At 36.6% G+C, this 25,440-nt stretch overlaps 1 protein-coding gene across 3 annotated transcripts in view; it reads left to right on the forward strand.

Annotated features, from left to right (window-relative positions):
- Positions 1-25,440, forward strand: part of LOC124298713 (lysophosphatidylcholine acyltransferase) — a 114,952-nt gene that overhangs the window by 75,115 nt on the left and 14,397 nt on the right. Inside the window, exons 3-5 of one of the 3 annotated variants that reach the window (XM_046751086.1) lie at positions 4,662-4,879; positions 20,566-20,678; positions 22,666-22,820. In XM_046751086.1, the coding sequence (XP_046607042.1) occupies positions 4,662-4,879; positions 20,566-20,678; positions 22,666-22,820 (486 nt within the window). The remainder of the gene's footprint in view (positions 1-4,661; positions 4,880-20,565; positions 20,679-22,665; positions 22,821-25,440) is intronic. The other 2 variants (XM_046751087.1, XM_046751085.1) reach the window with 2 other exon arrangements.

Here is a 25,440-nt window from a genome sequence, read left to right on the forward strand (position 1 = left end):
TTGAATATGAATCATTGGCACAGAGATACGGTTAATACAAAGATAAAGATTCATATCTGTTTGACCTCATAGTTTAGGGCCACTTATGGAAATTATTTTCTAATCCCAACAATCATCTCGAGTTAATTCCGAAGAACGTTACAACTATTTACGTAATCTCGCTACCACGCATGGATTTGAACATATATACGGAGTATTCATTGTCAGTGAAGATATCTAAAGCAGATAGAAAAAAACAGCAATATTTTCTTTTTTCTTATTCCGGCAGCATAGTGTGGACTGGGACGTGACCGGTCCAGCCACGATGATTGCATCGCTCCATCACTCAACTCATTCTTAGATAATACGATGTAAGACGAAGACATAAACACCCTAAGAGTCAACCACAGTATCCGCTATTCTTTCAGTCGACCGCAGCGTTACTGGTGGTTAACGTAAGAACTTTCGCCGTCAGGAGCGTACATATGCTCTAAATCATTTATAGCGCGTATAGGGCCCTAAACTTCTTTTAAAAGTTTCATGCAACCGGTCTAGTCAATAAATAAAACCGCGAAACAAATAATTGAATATGACGCGGTAAAGGCACCCATTTTTCTCAAACTGAAGAAATACAAAAAAATACTGTGGAACACAAGGAAATTTAATAATATAATTCATCTCTTAATAATGTCCAAAAATATTGTTGTGATTTATGAGAGCACTATTACAAAATGTATTATTTATTTTATTTGTTTACATACATAATTTTTAAATGTAATCTTTGCTTTTATGGAAACTCCATATTTTACTATGGCTCCAAAATTTGCTTACATTTCACCAGATTTTTCTAAATTAGTTCACATTCTAGCATATAGGTGCTTCTAAAATAGCAAATCTAAACTCATTACAGATGGGATTGATTAAAGATATTGTTGCAAAATTAGGGTGTTTTTCGACAAGAGCGCTTACAATATAAAAAATTTTCAGCGAATTTAAAACATGTTTTTCTGATCTTGATCGAAACCTTGCAGAATGCCACCTATAATCATGCAAAACAATGATAAAATTGGCTTTGCCTCTTGTACCATAGCGCGTCGGCCGCATAACTCTCTCAACATCAAGCGCGTTTGTAAGTGCATTACTCGACCGTGTACGTCGAAAGATCTGTAAAATTACAAAAAATTATTTCGCGAATTTCTTTCCAATATTTCATGTGAAGAATAGAATAGGTAAATGCAATAGAAAGAATCATGTGCAATTTATGTAGTGTATTGAGTTATGACTAGCTACCAATCTAAATGATTAGAGAAATATTTGTACTCACTTCGTATCGTCTTTGGGGCATTTTTATACGTGCGGAGTATCACCATCGAGTTGTAAGCTTCTCACGTTACACAACCTTCCAACTGTTACTGGACTCACTCGGTATTGCCTCGAGATCGTAGCTGTATTTATTTTGTGCAATTTTTAGTGTCACATTTTGAACTCCATGCTTTCGTCTGGTTGTTGCCGAATTCACTTGGCTGGTTTCCAGCTGCTCAGCTGTGTTGAGATCAAGAAACGGAAAAGCTGAGATCTTGTTTGACTCTGCCCATTTAGTCCACCTCCTTCAGGGAACTCGGTATGACTTAAAGGTAGACTCTCGCCAAAAGGATGCTCTTTACAGACAAGGGATTCTACCGATCGTTAATAAGATACACAAAAACTAGATATGGGCGAAATTTAATGAGACGCTACTCATACTAAAATTTGCATGCGCACACACATTCACATACATCGGGATGGTACAGGCGATAATACAATAAAATTATACAAGGACGAAATTACAAGATATAATCACACATGATAAGAAACAAGGAATGAAACACTTGAGATAAGGTAATGGGCACACGAAAACCTGAGGGAAAAATAACAGGTTGAAGATCCCACAATGGCGTATTCGACCGATCGTGTCGTAATCAGCCGAAGCTATTTCACGTAGTAAAATCAAAAATAATAACTTGGTGAATCGTGAGTGAACGAAAGCTTACTTACAAGACAAAGGTATTAGTAATACTTGTAGGAAAAGGATCACAAACAAGGTATGAACACAACGGTGCAAAGGTAAAATGCGACACAGGAGAAGATACGTCTAATCGTAGCGATAGTAGGACGAGAAATAACGCGATCAGGGGGCCTTCTTCCCCCCTTTTTCGGACGAGACTTCGAAACAAAAACGGGAAACAGTCGGGAGATGGCATTGTTGCGTAGGCGCGAGGAATTTCTCGCCGATAGTCCTGGCAGAACTAGCAGCGCTCAGCTGTTTCACTGGGTGTCTACCGAGATTCGAAGTAACGCCGAACCGCCAGGTTTAGCGTCTCCGGGTTAGAGTAGTTCCGGGTAATGTCGATAGTTAGGGTCGTTATCAACCCTCTAAAAAAGTTTACACTCGTTCTCGGTAGATGGGATTGCAATCCGCCGTTTGATGTTTTGACCGTAAATTTCCCTAAGCGTAGCGAAATCGGTGTGGATCTGACCCGATTTCACGACATCTTGACCCATTTTGGTTCGTGCCATCAGCTGGTTGACACAATCGCGGTGATGACGGTATTGGCAGTAGGTGTCAGAGTACTTCGGAAAAGATGAAACAGAGGCCCAGGTACTCCAGTTGAGGCGTTGCTGGATATGACAGGTTTGGTAGTGGCAGCATCCTGCTGACGGTATAGGTCGTGTCCTAGTGACTATCTCGCCCACCTTCTAGTGGGGGCATCACCTCAGATAGCCCGCTCATTGGAGAGATAGGGTGCTCGGGACGCAGGGACACATGTTTACAAATAGCAATGAGGAAATATTCTAGGTAATTCTAATTTCGCCCATATCGCGTCTTAGGACTTTTTGTCGATAGCGTTCCTTATGAAAAATAGTGTAGAGCTGGTGGTCGATAACTCGCGTTATAAGCGCAATGTATTACTTAGACTTATAAAGCATTCATGGTATTTCGCAGATTCGCATCGACAAATCTGGACGCATAGCATGGTAGTCTGTAACGAAGACGATTTAGATTGTAGATTAGACTGCCTCAAAAAAAATTCATTTTTTTTTTTCATCTATCACTTCATGAAATCATAGTTTTTAACTTAAGGTACGCTTCGATCCGTTACATGTTTCAATAATTTTCACTCGGTACGTACTCTTTAAAACTGTCACCTGAGAACAGAAAATTCGTTAGCAAACTCCGTACTGTTGCAAGGATATAATACTTAATTTTTGTCAGAATTTGTCGAAAATTATTTGAACTGAAACTCTAACTAAAATATACGAAGACGTATAGAACTTGTCGAGAACTATTAGATGCCACTGGAAAAACTGTTAACTTTCAAATTTGATATGCTGTCGGGAGTGGGTAGGTTAATTTTTGTCAAATTAATTTCTCGATACTCATCATCGGAACAATTGTTACTATCCATCAAAAACTGTAAACCTATACTGGATGCTATCGGAACTCATGTAATTATTTTGATTTCTTTACGGTGATATACCAAGTTCACAACTTCTGAGCATCTGGAAACCACATAACTCTGTGTTACGACTGCCGGAAATTCGACGGTTATAACAGTGAAGAAAATTCAAGCAAGTCCCAAATTTATCCAGATGAAAGATGGGTCCGCTTTCTCGCATAACGTGACGTGGTAGTCCTTCGTGATTTAGTTAGGACGGTGATTAAGATTGGAAAATAATCTCCAGAGATGTTCCTAAAAATATGTGAAATAAGTTTTATTTCACTGCCAACCGTTTTGCCGTAAAAGTTACCTCACTCTATCAATTTCAAATAGTGAAAATTCACTAATTCACAGTTACAAGCGAGGTTATAAGTATACCAGTGAAATAAACCATTGTACACATATAGACGATTCGGTAAATTTTCTCTAATTTTCCACTGATTTGCAGTGTATATGCAATGAATTTTTTTGGTATTATACTTGTAACTGATAATTTCCACTAGTTAAAATTTAGAGGGCAAATTCATCAATTGAAGGTATACGTGGGGCATTCCATGTAGATTGAAATGAAAATCTGAACAAAATCATGGATGCTAATTCAGATGGGACTGGAATATAAAAAAAATAAAATAAAACACAATGAAAATGATGAAGGCCAATAGCATGTGAAGTTGGCATGAAACGCCCCACATGTTCCTTGAAAATCTCTATTGAACTCTTCTATAAAAATGTTCTCTTACTGATTGCCTTCAATTTGACAGAATTTTTGGCAATGTAGCAAAACTCATGAAAATTTTTTTATGGTGAATTCTTAAGAACCTCTGATACATATTTTAATGCGACAATTAATCGGTGAGTTATATGGTTTAGCAGGTTAAACTTTTTCTTCGCTGAAAGTAATAAAATATTGTACGGTTACCAATAGAAAAAAAAACTTGAGTTTGCGACATGTCAACTGTCAGGAAAACTATGTTTTTGTTAGTTCAAACTGAATTCACTAAGATCGCGTCAAATAAAAATATTTTCCCATCCGATAGATTTTGCATCGAAAAACCTGCGAGCGAAGCCTAGTTTTATTACTGATGATTGCAAAAAGTTGTTTTCGTTGACTTGACGTGAACCATTGACCTAGAAAGGAATTTACAGTCAATAGTAGATAAAAATGTGAAAGAAACTGACGGAGGTGAATTTCCTTGCAACCAGCAGCAAGATTATCCCTTGGCTCTGCTTCCTCGGTCGGCTGACCTACCAGGCTGGAGGGATGCGGATTATCGTTCGCGGGAAACAAGCCACCAGGGGGGAGGCGCCAATTCTAGTCGTAGCTCCGCACTCCACCTTCATTGACGGAGGGATTGTTTACGTCACTGGTTTCCCGTCCATTATCGTCCGCAGAGAGTCCGGACTGAATCCCTTCATCGGAAGTACGTCCTTTATTCCTTCGTATAACTTACTCGGTTTCTAGCAAGGAAATCCTGCAAAATTTCATAATCTAATTTCGTTGAAATCCGGTGAGACATGTAATTCCCCTATCACAAAGTAACAGATGAAACCCTAGTCGCTAAATTTACCTATCGTTAGGTAACCATCTTCGAGACCATTAATTGAGATGAATTTTGTCCTGCATCCCCTTAATACAATCTATTTAAAAATACAATGTACAAATTGCTTGGACTGGTACGACAATTTAAAAATAATACAAATACAAAATGAATTAGATTTGTTAGGGAACTATAAGCCTACGCCATGAAACAATTGTAAAATCATTACCAGTTAATTTAACTTAGAAACTCTTTATTAAAGTCGACGATCAGAGTTTCGAAATTTTGAAACGTAACTTCTTTCGAATTCAACTGTGTACGATTAAACGATATAGTTCGTATAAAATAGTCACGTTCAATTATCTGTCTTTCTTTACCTCTAGATGAATGGTTGCAATGTACTGTGAAAAAATTATCGAAAATCAACGCCTCTCAAATTTTATTGAAATTTACAGATGATATATTTGATAGGGTTTACTTGTGAGGTAGGAAAATTACTTACCACACACCAGCGCGAAAATTTGAGCGGACAAACATTTTTTTTTAATATTGATCTTAAACTTTCAGGTTTTGTGTTTGCAAATTGGGGTACCCCATGTGTACAAATGTGGCACCCAACCTTCATAATGGCTCGAACAATAAATTTTTGGGCGCGGAATTCTAGTGAATTTGTCATTCCTGCAAAAATTCATAGTCCCACTGTAATAAACGATATTGAAAAAAAGTTGTTGATTGTAATTATTCATTACATTCGTCTTGAAAGGATTTCCTACGATGCACCTGTAATGAATTTTTAATAATATTTATTCATCTTACAATCACACATAAACTGTATCCATTAGAACTTGGATGATTATAATGATATTGCATATGACGCCGTTTTGGGGATCAACGGCAGAAGAGCTGAAAAGAAAATTCATCTCTAGTAACTTTCGTAGAAGCCATCTGTTCACAAAACGAATAATTCATTGATACGAACTGCACAAATAACGTACGATTTCGCGAATAGATAAAATTATGAAATATTGTAATTACTCCAAAATGGTTGATAATCGAGATTTTTCAGTTAAAATTCATGGATTTCCAAATATTTTTTTTTTTTTTTTTTTTTTTTTTTTTTGCCGCAGTTGCTTGGAAGTTCGATTCTCGAAGTCCTTGGGGCGTGCGTTAAGTGCCAAATTTTCGAACAGCGCTTCAAGGATGTACTGTCTATACATGCTCAACCAAATAAGTGAGTCTCATCGACAATATTGATGACTTTACGATAAAATAAAAATCGGGAAAAATCAACCATGATAAAGACGATAAAACAATTGAATTTAAATAATAATAATGCTCAAGAGTTATCAACAAATCGTTTAAACAAAACACTGTATAACAAATTATCAGGGAACATTTTTTCTGTCATGTGAAATGAATTCGTTGATTTTTCTGAATACACGTGAATTTTTAGAGAATTTTCTCATTGTTTTAAAATTTCCGTTTTCAAAAATTTGTAATGATGTATTTACGAAACTATTCGTTCAATATCCCGGAAACTTATTAATTGTAACGTCCAACGTTTTGATGAAAATGTATGCAAAATTCCTGATTTTTCCTCTACTTTTTAAAATTAATAATTGTTTGAAAACGGAAATATAAAATAATAAGAAAATTAACGAATTCATTTCACATGACAAAAAAAATACTCCCTATAAATTTGTTACACAATCCTTTGTATAAACAATTTGTTGATAACTTTTGAGCATCATTACTGTTCAAATTTAATTTGCTCATCGTCTTTATTGTGGTTAATTTTCTTCCGATTTTTATCTTATCATTAAGTACTCAATATTCTCGACGACTCACTTTGGTTGAGAATGTATGACCAGTACATGCTTAAACTAACCTTTTAGATAACTTTCCGCATTGCCAGTGGCGGTACTAACAAGTATCGTAACTCTGAAGTCCTCCTCCGATTTCATTGCAACTGATATACGTTGTAGAACATTGAAAACTAAAAGATACATCTATTTATTTATCTGCGGAAAAACGATTCAAAAAGGTGATTTAACAGATTCATCCATAAGCAGTCGACCGATTGCAATGAATCGACGAAAATATTTCTTAGGTAAATCAGTGTAAATATCACTATACGTATTGAAGAAAAAATTGACGGGTACCACCCCTCAACTTTTCTTTTTTTGCACCCTTTATTCAAAAGTTGTGAATAGAAGGAAGAAAATGAAACCAGTGCCATTATAAAGGGGAAACAAAATGGAAGCTTACGTGTTTTTGCACTTTAACAAAAATGTGAGTCCAAGTGGGTAAATTACTCCTTACATGAATTTCCTTATCGTAGCTCTGTCCCGCTTGTTTAGAATGTATCTGCTGATTCAAAATATATCTGTCAGCTCGTAGCTGACGTTTCATTACGTTACAAAATTATTAGGCATCTCTGAGAGGGTGAACCACGCTCTCTATTTTCCTCTTCACTCTCGGCATCAAACATTTGCCAATCCATTCTGTCATGAGTTGTGCCGTTGTATTGAAAATACGAATGTTGTGTACGTGTACTCTTGCATTATATTGAAAAAAAACCTCCATAAAAGGAGTAAACTAGTTCTCAAATGAGGGTGACTATATTCGTATGTTGGAAAAATTTCTATGCCATTTCATGCGTCTGCGTAAGAGTATATATTCAATATTAGCGTGATCGCGCGAATCTGTTGTGAAACAGTGATACGCATCGATCACCAATCGATTTTATTAGTCCTATATATATCTTATACTGGGAAGATTGATTCTTTGTTCCAGCTTGCTTCTGTTAAAAGTCGAACATTTTTAGCAACGATTATGTATGATTTCTGGACCGATTCATACATTTAAATCACAGATTTAAATCAAACTAGTATCTTTTTCAAAAGAATGTAACTAGATAAAAATGTTCAAAACAGGCGTTCAACAATTTGTTCAGAAATATATCTGATTATGGAAATCACTCTAGTTTGATCACTATGTAACAGACTTTTCGCAATAAGTAAGTGATAAAATGATATCTGAAATCAAACAAAGGTTATAGTTTAGATGAGACCAATTATTTGGTTTATGCAAATCGACTGTATCTTCTCAAACAAGTCTGACTTATTTTACTTTCAAAAACATTGCAACGAGCAAGAAATTACATAGATTATCATATATGCGAAGCGAATATTCGTTTTAATTGAATTTTATTCCTTTCGTTTTGGTATTTTCGCGTACCTATAAATGAAAACAAAAGTTGGACAAACATATGTACCGTACATCTAAAATTGTCTCGTTACATTAATAGTTTCTTTATATTGTTTAACTATGCTAAGTTTTCTCACTTTTTTTTTTTTGTTTGTTGCTCAGATTTTCGTCGATTCAATGCTGTTGTATTTTAAATAATCAACGTAACTCGTGGCGACGTATAGTACAAAACCTAATCGTGATCGAATTATTATTAAAGTACGTTTCGTTGCAATTGAATGTTAAGCTTTTATAACTGAAATGGCTTGTATAAATGGTAATGGCCAAGGAATTGACGAAGAAAACGGAAATCATTCTTCGTCTGTTTGCTTTAACTTGGGTCAGTTAAAACGGAGGACGTGGTTCAATTTCAGCTTCAAACTTGGCGCCTTACACGAATGCCACAACCATTACAAAATATCAAATTTATATTATATTATGCATATTTTTATGGCATAGACTTATGATTAATATTACATCTATTAAGAATCAAGGCTCTAAGGTGGTGTAAAAATGGTAGTCATCGGAAGAATGTCTTAAAAACAAAGATTTTTTGCACCATTCACATTTTACATCAGCTACATGATTGCAATCGGATATCACACGATAAATTTTTGATCAGCCGAAACCAAAATTAACATAGTTTTCGGTAATAAAATTACTTTTGAACCATGAATATGTGAAAAGATTTACGTACTGTGGAGATGACAGTTGATTATGTGTAAGAGATTGCAGTATAATAATATTACTCCTTAAATGTAAATTCATCTCCGAATCCAATAGAATTACGCTGTCTGAAAAACGTCGTACAAATTTTTTGCATACCCGGAATCCAAACAGGGGTGACCCCTGTCACGTCCTTCAGACCTTAGATTCTTTTCCCACACCCTTACAGCTACTTTATACGCTATATCTTCTTCTTATCATCACCTCACTGCATTAATTTCCACACCGCATCAGCAGAATGCTCGTTCTACTCCTGCACTGCAACTAGCCAGTCCCTTGCATCCTTTCCCCGTATACTCACTCTCAAGTTATCTTCCATTCGGCCAGCATTCATCTCTCTTTCCTTTTACCTCCTCCACATCTTCTCATTGTACTCTCCATATCTTTGACCGTAAGTCAATCATATACTTGAACATTCGACTCCTCAATGCAGGTTCCTTTCATTTCCTCTGATCCTTGATACGACTGCGTAATCGACGGGTTACGAACCCGAAACAGGTCGGAATAACATCACGGCTGGGTGTAAATGTGGTCATCGATAGTCGCTCGTTATGATCACAATTATACAACCAATAACACCCCCACCAAAAATTTAAAAATTTTTTCTTTTTTAAATAACTGAATAGTTTAGTTCTACCTGTATTATTAATAAATCGTTAATAATATATGAATATGTGTGACCAAAAAAATTATATTCCGGAGCAAATGACCTTTATCCAAAATATCATTGTTAAAAAATCTTCAAATGAATTTTTTTTTGTTCTGGAAAAATGTTACATACCTGAATTCAACATGCACTAAACAAATCTTTAATAATATCTCGATATTGAGAGAAAAAAATTTTTTTTTTTTTTTGCCAAAGCTTTTTTGGAGATCCATCGTAGCCCGGTTGACCCAGTCGTGTCTTTTTGTATAATCATTGGAAACACTCATATATGTATGTTTATTATGAGGAGTTATTTCTCGACCAATTTTTAGGTAGTGTCCACTTTAAGAATCTATTAATAAGACGATGTCACTATCGACATTAGGGAAAAATACTTTTTTCAACCAAGTTTTGAAATGCTCTGTTAAACATGAAAAATATTTCACATGATTACAAAACAATGTACAATCAATTATAATATATACCGGAAGTAAGTTCCTCAGATTTTGATGCCGTTATAAAGACATTTTCTGGAATGAATAATTCTTTTTCCACTCTTTGCTCAAATTCTCCTCTTGTTTCTTTCAAAACTATAGAAAGAAGGAAGAGCAATTTCACATCAGCGTTCATTACAGACTGGATCGTGTAGCTATGGCTTGTAGATTAGACTGACAGGAAAACGCATACAACTTTCTTTGTTCCTTCCATTGCCAAATTTCGCCCCGCGTTGATTTCCAGTTAAAATTCGGTTTGATCTGAAATGTATTTATTTTCTGCTCCGTACTTTTCAATAAATGCTTCAGGTCTCGTAGGATAGATGCACTGGTTCTGGCCACTGCTACATTTGTAACTATATGCGCTATTTTAGGGAATTTTTAAGCTTTAGGTTGTGCAGTCACTGGAAACATAAAAGGGGGCTTTCACTACAAAACGTCAAGGAAAGTTGTAATTTGGTAGATTTGTACAGTTTGGTGTCCTAATTGATATTCCGAGTTTGCGACCTTGGGCGACCGCCGCTCGCGCCGCCATATTGGCAGAATGGTACCAAAAACCAGTTTTTCGAAAATATCTTCTCTCCAGTGCCACCTAGGTCAAAAACAGTTATTAGAAAAATCATAGAGCATGCAATTTCCTGCAACTTTTGTGTGAAATATTTTTTAAACAGATGAATAGTTCACGAGTTACAGCGGAGTCAAACTCAGAAAATTTCTACAATTCCCGAAATCGCTACAGTTTTTCTCGAAATTTCAGTGAATACCGATTACTTAATACGTACTACCGTTTTTTATTAATTTGAAACAAATTGACGGTATTTACAAAACTTTTAGATCACATTGCTACGATTTTCTTTCAGGACTAAACGAATATTAGCGTAGAGGACTTCAGAACACAGCAGGTCAGAAATTCTTTCGGTTGGGGCCAATACAAAAGACCCTTGGAGAGTCTGCTATTCTCTCTCTCTGACCCCAATCTTTACGAGCTAAACTACGTACAGTACGTGCAAAGGCATTATGGTTCTAACACAGTCGTTGTTTTTGACGGTTATCCAATTAACGCAGCTACCAAAAGTACAAAGAGTGCCGAAAGACTTCGCCGTTCAAATAAACAAACTTCCGCTGACGTACATCTTGATGAGTCGATGGTTTCAACCGTTTCGCAAGAAAGATTATTCTCAAACGAAAACGATTAAAACCTAGCGCATTATTTTTTATACAATGTACGGTCCATACGGACATGATGGGTACAGTCACTGAAAACTGATCAATAAGATTATTCCATTTATCAAGTGAATTCAGCAAAATTTTTAGTAAATTCCAAGTACCGTAAATGAAATTTTCAAATATACCTGATACATTTACTGCGCAATGAAGTAAATTCAAAATACCCTTTTGCGTGTTTCCAACTAATTCAAGCAAAATGACAAAATTATAATGCAAATTTATTGAGAATGCTTAGTAATTCACTTTATAACACGAAATTTGTAATTCAACTACACTTTTGTGTTGTAAATGTGTCGTAGATTTTCAAATATTTTCAACAGTGTATGTTTAGTCGTTGAAACTATGTTCGTATGATCTTGCCTGAATAATTACTGTATTAGCGTTAACCACATTTAAGTCGAGTCAAACTATGTATGGTGCGTTCAACTCTGACAAAAGTTGCAGGAATCAACTCGAGTGGTCTAAATACTTATCCGTAAATAGTTGATTATAAATTAGTTAATTGAACCATACTCTATACTATCGAAGACTACAGAACAGAGCTCACCGCACTATACGAATATAATCCTGACGAACATCTGTGTATGGTGAACATTAAAAACAAAAATATAGTTAATTGTAGTATTATTATAGTACCTTTGACGTCCTTGCTTCAACTATAAGTGTATGGTAAAATTGATATAGTGTTTATAGTGCGCCAAACGATAATTTGAGTAAATTCTGCTATAAAAATTATCTTCCCGACTATAATATTTTAACTATACAGATTTTTAACTGTATGCGCAAATTTTTGTCTCAGTGCACATTAAAAAAAACACGCCTCTCACTCTACCTCATGGTGGTGCGGAAATGAGTAAAAAAACGATAGTACGTATTAAATAATCGGTATTTACTGAAAGTTCGAGAAAAAATGTAGCGATTTTGCGAATTGTAGAAATGTGATGAGTTTGACTCCGCTGTGACTCGTCAACTATTTATCTGATTAAAAAATATTTCACACAAAAGCTGCAGGAAATTGCATGCTCTATGATTTTTCTGATAACTGTTTGTGTCCTAGGTGGCACTGGAGAGAAGATATTTTCGAAAAACTGGTTTTTGGTACCATTTTTCCAATATGGCGGCGCGAGCGGCGGTCGCTCAAGATCGCAAACTCGGAATATTAATTAGGACACCGAACTTTACAAATCTGCCAAATTAGAACTTTTCTTGACCTTTTGTAAGTCAGAACCTACCCATTGCCTGGACTTAGTAAAGCTTGTCCATTGAAAAACAAAATAATGTACTGCATTGTGTTTCGATGAATATATCTTACTTAACACTTGAACTTCCATGTCAGACCGTTGAAATATGAACTTAATCTCAATTCAACCAATAATAACGGGTGGCCATATTTGGTACTTTTATAACGAATTCCCGTTTTCGGCCATGGACTGACCATAGCTGGTCATCTAATTGTAAGTGTAGCTACTATTTTTGACTGCAAGTAAAAAAAATGCTGACGGAAATTTCTGATAGCCATTCTGTCGTATCTTCTTGTGTGGATTAAGATGTGCAGAGTGAAGTTACAACTATTAGTAATAAATAAAATGATGGAAATTTTAAAAAATATTCAGCAAAAAAAAATAGGTACAGAAAAAGTGGCCGCCATCAGTTATAGCATCGGAAAAGTGGTTAGAAATGATGAAAGTGAAGATGAAAACTGTGCAAAATTAGAAAAACGGATTAAAAGAAAGTTGGAAATAAATAAGAGGAGTGAAAAGCTCAAAAAAATTAAAATAGAAGCAGAAGAATCACGTTCAGAAAACGAAAGGCCTCAGACGAAAGAGTAGAAACAAAGCCAGAAACTAGGAATGATAAACTTCAGAAGAAATACTAATTTCCTTTACTTCTAAGTTTTCTTTTCCATATTGTTTCCCTTCTAAAATGGCACTGATTTCATTCAATTCGATTCACAACTTTTGAATCAAGGGCGCGAAAAAAAAAGTTAAGGAGTACTTCACCCCTGAGTTTTTTTCTAATACGTATGACGGTTTTTACATTAATTTACATGAGTAACCTTTTCATTTTTAATTCATCGAAATCGTTCGATTGCTTATAGATAAAACTACGAAATCTCTCCTGACATGCCTCAATTTGGGGGCTTGTTTCACCCCTTCAAATAATTTTTCCGCCGATCGAAAAAGATATGTATCTTTTAGTGTTCAATGTTCTACAACATATGTGAGTTGCAACGAAATCGGAGGGGGACACCAAAGTGGATATTCCTTGTAAGCGCGACTCATTCGTCTGCTTCTCAAAAGCATACTTTTCCTTACAGGCATCACAAAAAATGGTGCGTGTCACACGTGTCAGTTGGCGATGTCTGACTTGAGTGATTAAAGCGTTTGCCTTGGCCCGTGCTGAATTTATACGAGTATTCGTGTGAATGCAGCACTAGCCTTCAGCACACACTGCAGACTTCACAATTGTCGGATATCACCGACCTTCTGCACTTGCGACACAATGATATACATATAACACTACTAGCAGCCCATCCCGGCTTCGCACGGGCATATAATAATATTAAGTAATAATATAAATGTTATTTTTCTAGAAACTCACTGTAAACATTGTGTATTTTCTTTTATTATATTATTATATGCCCGTGCGAAGCCGGGATGGGTTGCTAGTGTAGCTTATATGACACGTTCGTAGATTTACCATAGCAGCGCCATCTATTGATTACTTACTCAACCCAGTCGAAAGGTATCGACATCTGTTAGAATCATTTGGAGTTAACAGATAATTGTGACTGTCGAATAATAACAGACAAATAATTAGCAATAAATTAAAATTGCGACTATAATTTGAGATTGAAACTATCCTATCTCTCAAGTTGGATCGAACTGCACATGGTGTGCGTATTTTATTATAATCGGTTAAGTGGTTTAGGAGTCCATTGAGGACAAACATCGTGACACGAGATTTATATATATTAAGATTTATTATAATCGGTTAAGTGGTTTAGGAGTCCATTGAGGACAAACATCGTGACACGAGATTTATATATATTAAGATAAGATAACACGTGTGAATAGGCGATATCCAACTCGTGTGATTACAGCATTGCCTAACGGCTCGTATCGCAAGCCACACTCGTCCAGATATCGTCTACGTTTCGCACTTGTAATATTTCCGCAATTAATGTAACAGTATATGGCGTTGAAAATTTAGTTATTCGAAAGTGCGTATATATCAAAGAAAGCCCTAGTGTAAAAAATAGAGGATTCCAGTTGTGTGTAAGAGTCAACGTTGTTTTCCTGTACTGTATGGGAATGGAGCACTTCCCAAAAAATAGACATGCGCTCTACCGGCCTTATAAAATCGAACTTACCAAGCAGATCTTGCAAAATATACTATTACTGTGTTAAAGGCATATTGTTTCAATTGAATTGAATTTAAATAACTTCAGTTACAATTTGCTTAGATTTTTTGGGAGTTATACTAAATTCCCTAGAATTCTTGGCTTGACCCATCCGCCGCACGTGGAACAATCCAACGTTTCCTCGTATCAAAGTCTCAGACTGTTGGCACAAGATATGAATAAAAAGCTAAAAAACATGTATATGAAAAAAGTACTTTAAAGCCGCGTATCTAATTGTGAAACGAGTCATAAGTTCAATACAAATATATTATTCATAATAGTTAAACCATAATGCACATTCCGTATTGAAACATGATTTTCACCCACGAATGTACAGTGCAACCTCTGAATAAGCCCTCTCCAAATAAGTCCGCTTCCCCTAATCTTCGCTCGAGAGTTGCCCCCACTTATTCACGTATCGTCGCGCATCGTCGCACATTGCAGAATCGGGGGCGAACCTCTGAATAAGTCCGCCCGTGGAAATTGTGTTTTGATCTCAATTTATGCTTTGAATAATAGTATAGTACGAATTAATCTGTTGTTAACACCTATTAATATTTATACTTTTTTCAAAATTTAGATATATTAATAAAAAAATGTAATTATCTTAAAATAGGTAACACAAAGTAAAATATTCAGCAATTTTTGTCAAAAAATAATATCATTCTTTAATATCAAATAATATCTTTCTGCGTATGTACTTGAGCATTTGAAATTTTAAAGTAGAGGACAATTCTTTTTGTTATAGAGAACAGTTATTTTATTATTAATGAGAAATACAATTTATAATACATAATGCAGTCTATAGCGCATACATTGTGCATAATGCAGAATTACAGTTGAAACAGAATTTGACAGGCTGACAGGCGTATATATATACAGGTTTCACACACACAAATAGCATGCATGTATGTCACGCAAGGGGTCTATAGACTTTGCACGTGAAATTCGTCGAGTGAGCGAGCGGACTTATTTGGAGGTTGAGCCGAGAATTTTTTGTGGCGAATTCGGACCGCGGGTGGGGGTAACTCATTTCTCGGAATTATATTCCCCTAACCGCCCGAGCCCGGTCTTATTCGGAGGTTGCACTGTACTTGCAAGAACAAATGGCTGTAGAAGCTTGCCAATTTTTCTCTTACAACTGTAAAATCAATCAAATAACGTAGGCCATAGATCGAAAAAAATATTGCAGCAGTTATTCAATTTGAAAGAATGAAATATTTTAAAAACCAATTGGAACAAATTAAATATGTCAGAAAATCGTGATAAACTATACTATTTTCAGCTTATGATTCAATACAACCAGTACCAATATGGTTTAAATAAAAAACACACTTCCATTTATGCACAGGTGCATCAAAATCTTTCCACGCCGTAAGTCTGGTCCCGTACAGTCTTCAACGTTTGTCACACCCGCTTTTTGTCAATTTTCTAAGGCGCCATGCTTGCTGAAATTTGAACAAATTTGGTTCCCCGTATCTGCCGACACGTCGTTGGTCTAGCGATTGCCTTACTGCTTGTGATTTTCTTAATCGTCAGACTACCAGCGTACAAAAATTGGTAGATACAAAATCCCAATGAGCACGGTGTATAGTTATCAAAAAACGGACGAAAGTAAAGTTTGAAACAATACAAGGACCAGACTTACGGCGTAAGAAAATTAAATGCACCTGTGCACACGTTGTTATGTAATTTTGATTCACCCAGATTGGTGATGGAAAAACAAATGTGTGTTTTTTTTTACAATTTTCGGGATTACAAAAAAGCAATGCACCGGCAAAATTCGAAACCTTTCCGTTCGTTTGTTTATTAAATATAGAAAGAAAAACGGTGAATTTGCTCGGTCGGTAAAGGTAGGACACCTACATGACTTTAACGCTGTGCGCGTGAATGGCGACTTTTTATTGTTGTTCATTGGCTATGGTATAAAATCACATGGAAATTGTCATCCGCGGTTGCATTTATGTTCACTTACGTACAATTTTATTCAGCTCTTATTGAATTGCGATTATAATCTGTGAAGATCGCGTGCATTCGGGCATAAGCGAGAAACGACGAGTTTCTTACATTTTTTACTCCAGCCTTTTACTTAATTTTCGAACAGCCACATGGTATTTTTAAGAGAGTTATACAAAATCATGGTTTATAAATGCTGATCATTATGCAAAGGAATTAAATCATGGCCATTAGCTCAATTTCGATTTGATTATCCGCGCAGTGACTATAATATACTTCTATGACGTATTCTGTTATTTTTTGTTAAAATCAATGAGGGATCAACGAAAAAAAAAATTGTAGATAGTCCTTCTGATGATTCTGCGTCTAATTTACCGTATTCGCAAACATTTGTTCAGTCAAATCAATAATGAATCCTGCTGATAGCATCATATTTTCACTTTTCTTTCAAAATAAGAAGTATTGCTTCACGAATACTTTCAGATATATTTGTCGTACGGAATTGTTATTAGAAGAATAAGTGACGAAAAACAATGGGAATCTCTTATACGTTAAATGCGGAATTGCACCAACTATCGACACGACTTTTGTGCTCTGACGACAAAGCTTGCTGCATTTTTGACGCATCTCCGTATTGACGTATATCGAATTACGTAATCATCTTGAAGTTATAAATATCTTCAACCCACAGCGCAGGAAAACCTGATTACTATTTCCGAAATCTAATATCCCGGAGCGCATTTTTCGCAAAGTTGTAGACGAGCAAAAAAGGTGAATGAAATTCATGGTTATGATAAGACCGCCACTGTTTTGATAAGAATTTGATTTATTCCACGATTGAATGTTTTCCGAGAAAAATTTGATCCAAGAAATCCGACGGAGAAGAGAAAAAAGTTTCACAGATGGATATCTGCCAAGTAAACCAAATATCTGTACAGCTATATGAAGGGCATTCATAACTAAGCATGCCCCCCGAACTACCAAAAATATAAAGAAATCAATTTTGTGGTGCGTACGGAAATTTTACTGATAATTATTCCACGGAATTCGTTCATATTTTTAGATAAAGCTTTTGTATTACTAAATTACATCTGTATTAGACTCCAAATGACATCATTAAACATTGTAATAATTTAATGATAATCATATGAAGGTACAAGTGACAAATTAATTGCGTCACTTATTACCACTAAGAATGCAACAATCATATATTATACACATACGGGGAATTACCGAACAACTGGAGTAATGGTAATTTTGTTATTTTTAATATTTGTCTTCAGTAGCCGTAATACATTATACCTTCCAAGTGATTAAGGTCATGTTGTACTCTTACCTTTACCGACCGAGCAAATTCACTGTTTTTCTTCTTATATTAAATAAACAAACCACAGAAAGGGTTCGAATTTCAACAATCCATCCCTCTTTCGTAGCGAAATTCAAGAAAGTTACTCATATCCCGAAAATCATCAAAAGTAAATCATTCTCATTTTTCCCAGAATTGCGCAAAGTATCTCAGTTATGCACTTCTGTCTTCTGAAATGCAGGAAATCGTCGAAATTTGAAACCTTTACGTTCGTTTGTTTATTTAATATAGGTAGAAAAAGGGTGAGTTTGTTCGGTCGGTACAGGAAGGAGTACTACATTACCTTAATTCTATGACTACACGATTGAACCAGCTTATCAGAAAAAGATGAAAGTTACAGCTGTTAACTGATAATGGGAATGTGACACGGCTTTCTCTCACATATTGTTCGATGCAATCCCTACCCGTACACGTTGTGCAAAATTTCATAAATTTTAGTCTATAATTTTCAAAATTTTACACGATTATTTGCCCACAGATGTTTTAGCTTACCGTAATCATGGGGGTTAAGTATAAAATATTCAATACGACGATCAACCAATAAGACTCATTTTTAGTGAAAAAAAAAAAAAATACGCAAAGTTGTGAGAAATTGTTACCGGTGTTTCTTCAATAATTCCATCACGTTTGTTTATAATCCTTCATAAATGATCAGCTATGACATAAGTATACTACTATTTGATATACTATGAAAGAAGAGTTTGCATTATACTCATTTCGCAAAAATTTTCTAATTTTTCGTTATTTTTTGTCATACCAGTAAAACAACACACGTTGTTACACGTGGCAGACATAAGTACCCGAAATTATAAGATATACATTGTAGGTAAGCCCAGAATAATTATTATATAGTATTCTAATCAAATAATAAGAATTAAATTCGATATATAGGATAACCCTTTCATGCACATATTTTTCCTTAAATCCGATTCACTTGAAATTTTGCACTGATAAGATTTTGAGGTCGTTGATTACCAATCTGAATCCAAGATTCTAAAATTCAAAACAGCGGATCCAATATGGTGGACGTAAATTCAAAAATTTATTTAATTTAGATGAAACTTCATGTACCATGGTTTTGGGGTCACTGATTATGAATCTGAACTCGAATTTCGAAAATTCGAAATGTCGGATTCAATATGGCGGACGAACAAAAACAACAAAAAAAAATAGTTTGAGAGGATTCTCTAAAATTTGTTGGAGTGTATTGAGTTAGTGTGTTACGTCCGGCGTATCGCCACATGTCACCCCCATCTCGTCACTCTCCTACGATCCTATTACAGTAACCTGATCATCGTATTCCTATTCCTATTTCCATTCCTACTTCCATTCTGGCTCACACCACTTGCTTTTTGCCAACTCTGCTAATTCTATTCCCCACCATTTGCGCACCTTTCGTCTACTCCTGCTCTTTACCTCAGTACACGGTCTTACATACAGGTCTTGCGACTCAATAGAATTCCAATGGTAGAGAGTGGCTCCTCTGTTGAAGAAAAATCCAGATGGAGCTGCGATCGAGGGATGCATCAACATAACCTACAATGTTTGACTAAGCCTTTGACGACTGATTCCACGCCCATGTGACGCGCGAGCGCGACTATCGTCATCCTTGTCGCACCGGGCATCCCTCGATCGCAGCGACGCTAGCGGCTTGACACGTTAAGAGGCCCACGTCGAAACTCAGAGTCGCAAGACCTGTATGTAAGACCGTGCCTCAGTATCATTCCTGTTCCAACGTTCGACACGCTTAAGTCTATTTCAACACTCAATAACCTTACGGATAACTTTTCTTACCGATATTCCACAAATTCTTCAAACAAATATACAGTTGATAGCTCAAGCATCCGAACGGTTATTCAATCCTATCCCAAGTTCTGGTTGTCCCCGGATGTGAAGGCGAAGGCGAACCCGTTTGTTACTTACCGCTCGGGAATAAACGACGTCCATGGACGTAACATGAAGCTTGGCATTCGGAGTTTCGTGGTAGATTAGCGAAATATGGTTTTTCGTGGAAAAGTAGGAATTTCAAGCATTTGTTTACTCGTGTTATTTTTTCAATAAATAAATAAATAATTATTATATTTTTCTTTAACTTGAAAATATTTCAGGGATCATGTGGAACCAAAAACCTTGGCAGTTGTTACTAATAAAGTAGTTAAATAAATAAAAGGTTGCAAAACAAGGTAGGATGCTGAGCGTTCCGGCGTGAATTGAAAGGTTTATGAGCTTGCTACTACGCAGAAAGAAAATTTTCCGAAAAAAATGTGTCACAGTATGCGCATCTAGGCGTGTGTTGTTTCTGTGGTTTGTCTACAGACGGCGTTGTCGGTTCAAATTGTCAAGTATCGTTGTATTTAACGGATACGATAAATACATCACACAATAAATTTACTGCATCACCACGGAACAAAAATAGATAAAAAATAGTTCACTGTACGATTTTTTGGACTAAAGTCCAATTGTGCAGAGAATTATAACTAATACTTCAATACTTAATACTAGAGCTCATCAATTACACCCAGCCCGTCTACGTCTGGAGAGAAGATCCAAATTCACGGCAGAATACCATTAAGGAGATCATCGAACGCGCGACGTCCAAGGAAGATTGGCCTCAGGTAGTTAAAAATGTGAATTATTAGAAACTAAATAAAAAAATAGTATTCTTTATAGCACCGACGCAGTGAACATTAGATGAAATATATTGTAACGCAAGAAGAGCGAAATTGTCAATGAGTAAATGTCCATTTTTGGTTATCGCACGATTTCATTTGAAATGAAAAAAATCCATTCTTTTGCTATTTACATCTTCGACTTTTGGGTAATTACATCTCTCTTAATTTAGTATGAGATTTTCTGAATTCTACACGTTTCAACCATTTCGCCTTTACAAATGTAATAAAAAATTTTGGTATAGTACGCGAAATTCCTCGCAGCCTTTTAAACAGAGGCAGTTTTATCCTGAAAAATTTTTTCAAAGCTTATGAATTCTTACTAAGTTAGTTCAAACACTATCATAGAATTCGTGAGCAAACATTTTCAAAGCCTGTGAATTATTTCGAACTTCTGTGAAGTATCACAGAATGTTTTGAAACTTCGTTTTTATGAATTTTCTAAACCCGTAAGCTCTCTGACATTTAAACATTCAAAATTTATTGAAACCTGTAAATCAATGCGAATCTGTCTTGAACTCAGTTTACACATTGAAAAAAAAAACTTTTCGATGTACATGTGCGACGATAATTATATGGTTAGCACTTTTTTTAGATAGAATGACAGGAATTATAGCGAGAATCAGTTATTAGTATATTGAACTTACACTGACAAATGTTCTTTGAACTTGTTGAGAATCGTGATGAAAATTATTATTACTCTAAAAAAAGTACTATCCATATAATTACCGTTGCGCATATAAACCGAACAAGTTTTTCTTCCGTACATGTACACAAATTGTGTCTCAGTGATTCTGTGACTAGTTTTTTTGAATAAGTTGGTTAGGTCGGCCATGCAGATCCAGCCCGTAGCGGCCGGTCGACAGTGGCATTGCAGGCCACGATCTTACATACAGGTTTGGAAACTCGGGCACTTTTTTGGAGAGGGGGGTGTAGTCTTTGGTGAAGCAAGTTTATTCAGTTGCTGTTATGACCACCAGAGTCGTTGCGATCTAGAAGATTTAGAACCTTATATCTGTATATAGTAGGGTGCGCTAAAAAATTTTTTTTTATCGTTTTCATACAAAAAATGAGTGCTTTTATGTATTATAAGAAGCGTTGTCGAAAGGGGGCTCTGACGAAAAATATTAAAAAGTGTCTCAGTCGACCAGAAATCATACTCTGAGACACCTGCTAGACTTAACTGACCAAAACCCCCTTTCGCGAGGTAAAATTTCATAGCAAATTGAATAAAATCACAAGGTAGTATAGGGAATAGACTATTGAAAAATAATGTTTCGAGAGTAAAATTAAGAAAAAAAATTATTTTTCCCCCTCACTTCCCACCGCGGGAATTTGTGTATCACATGCTAAAACAGCTGAATATCATGTCATATTTCAACCACCGAAAGGGGGATGGTGATAATAAAATTTAAAAGGTGTCTCATCGGTGTTAATGCCTATGGTCGAGTGAGACACCACTTCGCATTTTTTCTCCGGGCCCTCCTTCGTCAAGGCTTCTTATTTCATAAAACCAGTTTGATTTTTAATGTGAGAGATTCAACAAAAAAAAAAAAAATTTTGTCTGGAATACCCTAATATACATATATACGAGGAAACTACACGGGAAACAAACCGACTTCTTAGATAACAACGATCCTACTGGCCAGGTCAATAACTACGAAAATGTTTCACCAGTGAGTCGAATATGTATATTGCCAACGTAACAGACTTGTCCAAAAAATTAGCCGACTCAGAATCACTGCCCCCATGTGTACATCAAACCATTGAAGAAGATACCGTGCATCTATCCTAATTTCTATGGCGATTCCTACTTAAAATATGATCTAAAAGCAATAATGAAATCAATTCCTAAGATTTTGCCCGATTTTTAATTATCAGAAATTGTATGTTGCATGTTTTAATTTAAATAATTTTTTGGGACACATAACAGGTGATGATATTTCCGGAAGGAACATGTACAAATCGATCTTGCCTCATCACCTTCAAATCAGGAGCCTTTTACCCGGGCGTACCGATTCAACCGGTCTGCATCCGGTACCCAAATAAATTAGACACTGTTACTTGGACTTGGGAAGGACCTGGAGCGTAAGTTATACTTGTCACATCGTTCTGTCGGTCTTCAATATTTATCAGAGAATTCTAACGAATTAACAGTCTGAGGAGCACGACCGATCTGTCTCACTACTCGGACAAGACTGCTCTCTCATATCAACTTGCCTCAATCGTTACCTATCTTGTTTATCAACTCTCGACATCTAGTTCCGTGACTTTGACTACGTTTGGTGTTCATTGCATAATGCCCAATTCCGCGTATAACTCAGCTCACAATAAATTAACTCTGAACAGATAACTTGAAACCGTTAATGAAACAATTGCAGAAAACAGCGTAACCCCAACGAAATACAGCTTTATTCCGACATACTTACATAGGTTACACCGAGAGTTCTTGGAAGGACCTGCTTAAAGTGCGAGCGATTTAACTTGCCTAATTTTGATTAGCTGACATCCGTGCTCGCAGCCTGAAACTAATCTTCGTTGACACGAGCAAATTCCCTAAAATTGGCTAGATCACATGTGACAGTCAACCATAACTTCTCACCTATTAAGAATCGCATGTTGGTAACGTTTTTACGAAGTTGGTTACGCTGATAAACTAGAAAAGTTGCAATTACCGAGCAGATCCCTTCAAGAAGAATTCTCGGTGTGGTCGAAGGTGGATTTGCTGGTGGTAGAATATGACTGATGATGGTAAGAAAGGGTTTGTTCGGAAAATTCAAATAAATCAAACACGTGATGAGACATCCCAATAGTATAGATATGAGAGTGCAAAATCAAAAAATGGCGGCGTGCCGGCTCCCTCCCACCACCCTCCCGGGCAGCCGGTATGTTACCCCCACTATAGCAAGCCCTTCCCAATGACGTCACCAGTATAATCGCCATTTTAATTTAGCCGGATGAGCAGCCATTTTGATTTTTGCTTAGCCGGATGAGAATCCATTTTGATTTAGCCGGATGAACGGCCATTTTGATTTTTCATCGTCAGACAGTTTGATAATGTGATTTTCGCTATGACGTCATCAGCATAATCGACCGATTTTACCGTCTGACGGCGACCATTTTGAATTTTGCTCAGTCGGATCAGCAGCCATTTTGATTTTTATCGTCAGACAGTTTGATAATGTGAGTTATTTCTTGGTCGGATGAATAGCCATTTTGATTTTTCGCCGTTACCCGTAAACTTTCGCGCTAATAGTTTGCCCCAGGCGAAAAATAATATTTTCCACGTACTTCGAATACATTCTTTTACGTTAATCGACCGGATGGTGACATCGCAATTAAATAGACAGGGAATGCTGATGACGATCCGTAAACTTTCACGCTAATCGTTTACTCCCAGAGCGAAAAATAATATTTTCCATGTACTTCGAATACACTCTTTTGTGTTAATTGACCGGATGGCGATGCTACAATTAGATAGGCTGGGGAAGTTCGCTACAATTAGATAGATCGGGGGTTATTGTAGTTATATATACATATATTTCAAATTACAGTTGCACTTAATTTTAAGTAAAGCTGGGGAAGTTCGCTACAATTAGGTAGATCGGGGAATGTTGATGACGATTCGTAAACTTTCGCGCTAATAGTTTCCCTCCCAGGGCGAAAAATAATATTTTCGACACGCCATTTTGATTTTTCACCGTTACCCGTAAACTTCCGCCATCTCTATAAAAAGGGCTGGCACGTGAAACTTGCACATCAGTGAGTCTATAATTCTTGTGAGACGAACGCACTAAAATCATCATGATACGTAATAACCAGTTTACCGGCGAAGAAATAATTATAGGCCTCAGCGACGCGACTTCGGAGTTTTCGCTCCAAGATCTTCGGCAACTCGTTGAATGTGTCCGGAGAGCTCGCGCGCAACCGCACAGACGGCACCTGGTATATGTTCAGGACATAACATTAATCCTGCATTTTCAAAAATGGGGAAATGAGGTGATCGCGATCCTTTCGGACATCGAACCAGATGACGGTGGAAGCGAAGCCGATTGGATCGAGTGTCGTCAGATCAACAAGGAATAAGATACGTCCCGATGTATGATTGCGCGCCGGAAAACGTTGAACGACTGCAACAGTGTTTGCCCTTAGGGCGAAAATAATATTTTCACCATACTTCAAATACATTCCTTTGTGCTAATCGACCGGGTGGCGACACCGCAATTAGATAGGCTGGGAATGTTGATGGCGATCCGTAAACTTTTACGCTAATAGTTTACCCCCAGGCTTATTTCCCACTCGATGGGGTGAGTGGTATATAAACGTAGGCCTATTCCGATGATGGCGCTGTTCTCATCGTCTCTTCGCGTCGTGAACTGCTCTTACTAGTAAAAAACAAGAAGCCGATTGAAACGCGATAGATCTAACAAAAGTTAACCACGTCGGCCGTCTGGAGAATCCGCCAACCAAGAAGATGTCGGAACTTGAAATTGGAGCGGCGTACAACATCACGGGCTTACGGCTGGTCAAAACGAAATTTGGGGTACGTGTTCTGGCGACGATCGATGAGGATTACAACGTCTTCCTACCACCGAGAATCGCAAGGGCCCTGCAAGAAGATTCAAATCAGCTGGCTGAAATGTGCAACATGGCTGGGCAAAATCGCCTGCAAATGAAATATCTTGGTGGGGAATTCAACAAGCTCGAA

This window comes from Neodiprion virginianus, chromosome 2 (assembly GCF_021901495.1).
Source record: "Neodiprion virginianus isolate iyNeoVirg1 chromosome 2, iyNeoVirg1.1, whole genome shotgun sequence".
NCBI classification, from domain to species: Eukaryota; Metazoa; Arthropoda; class Insecta; order Hymenoptera; family Diprionidae; genus Neodiprion; species Neodiprion virginianus.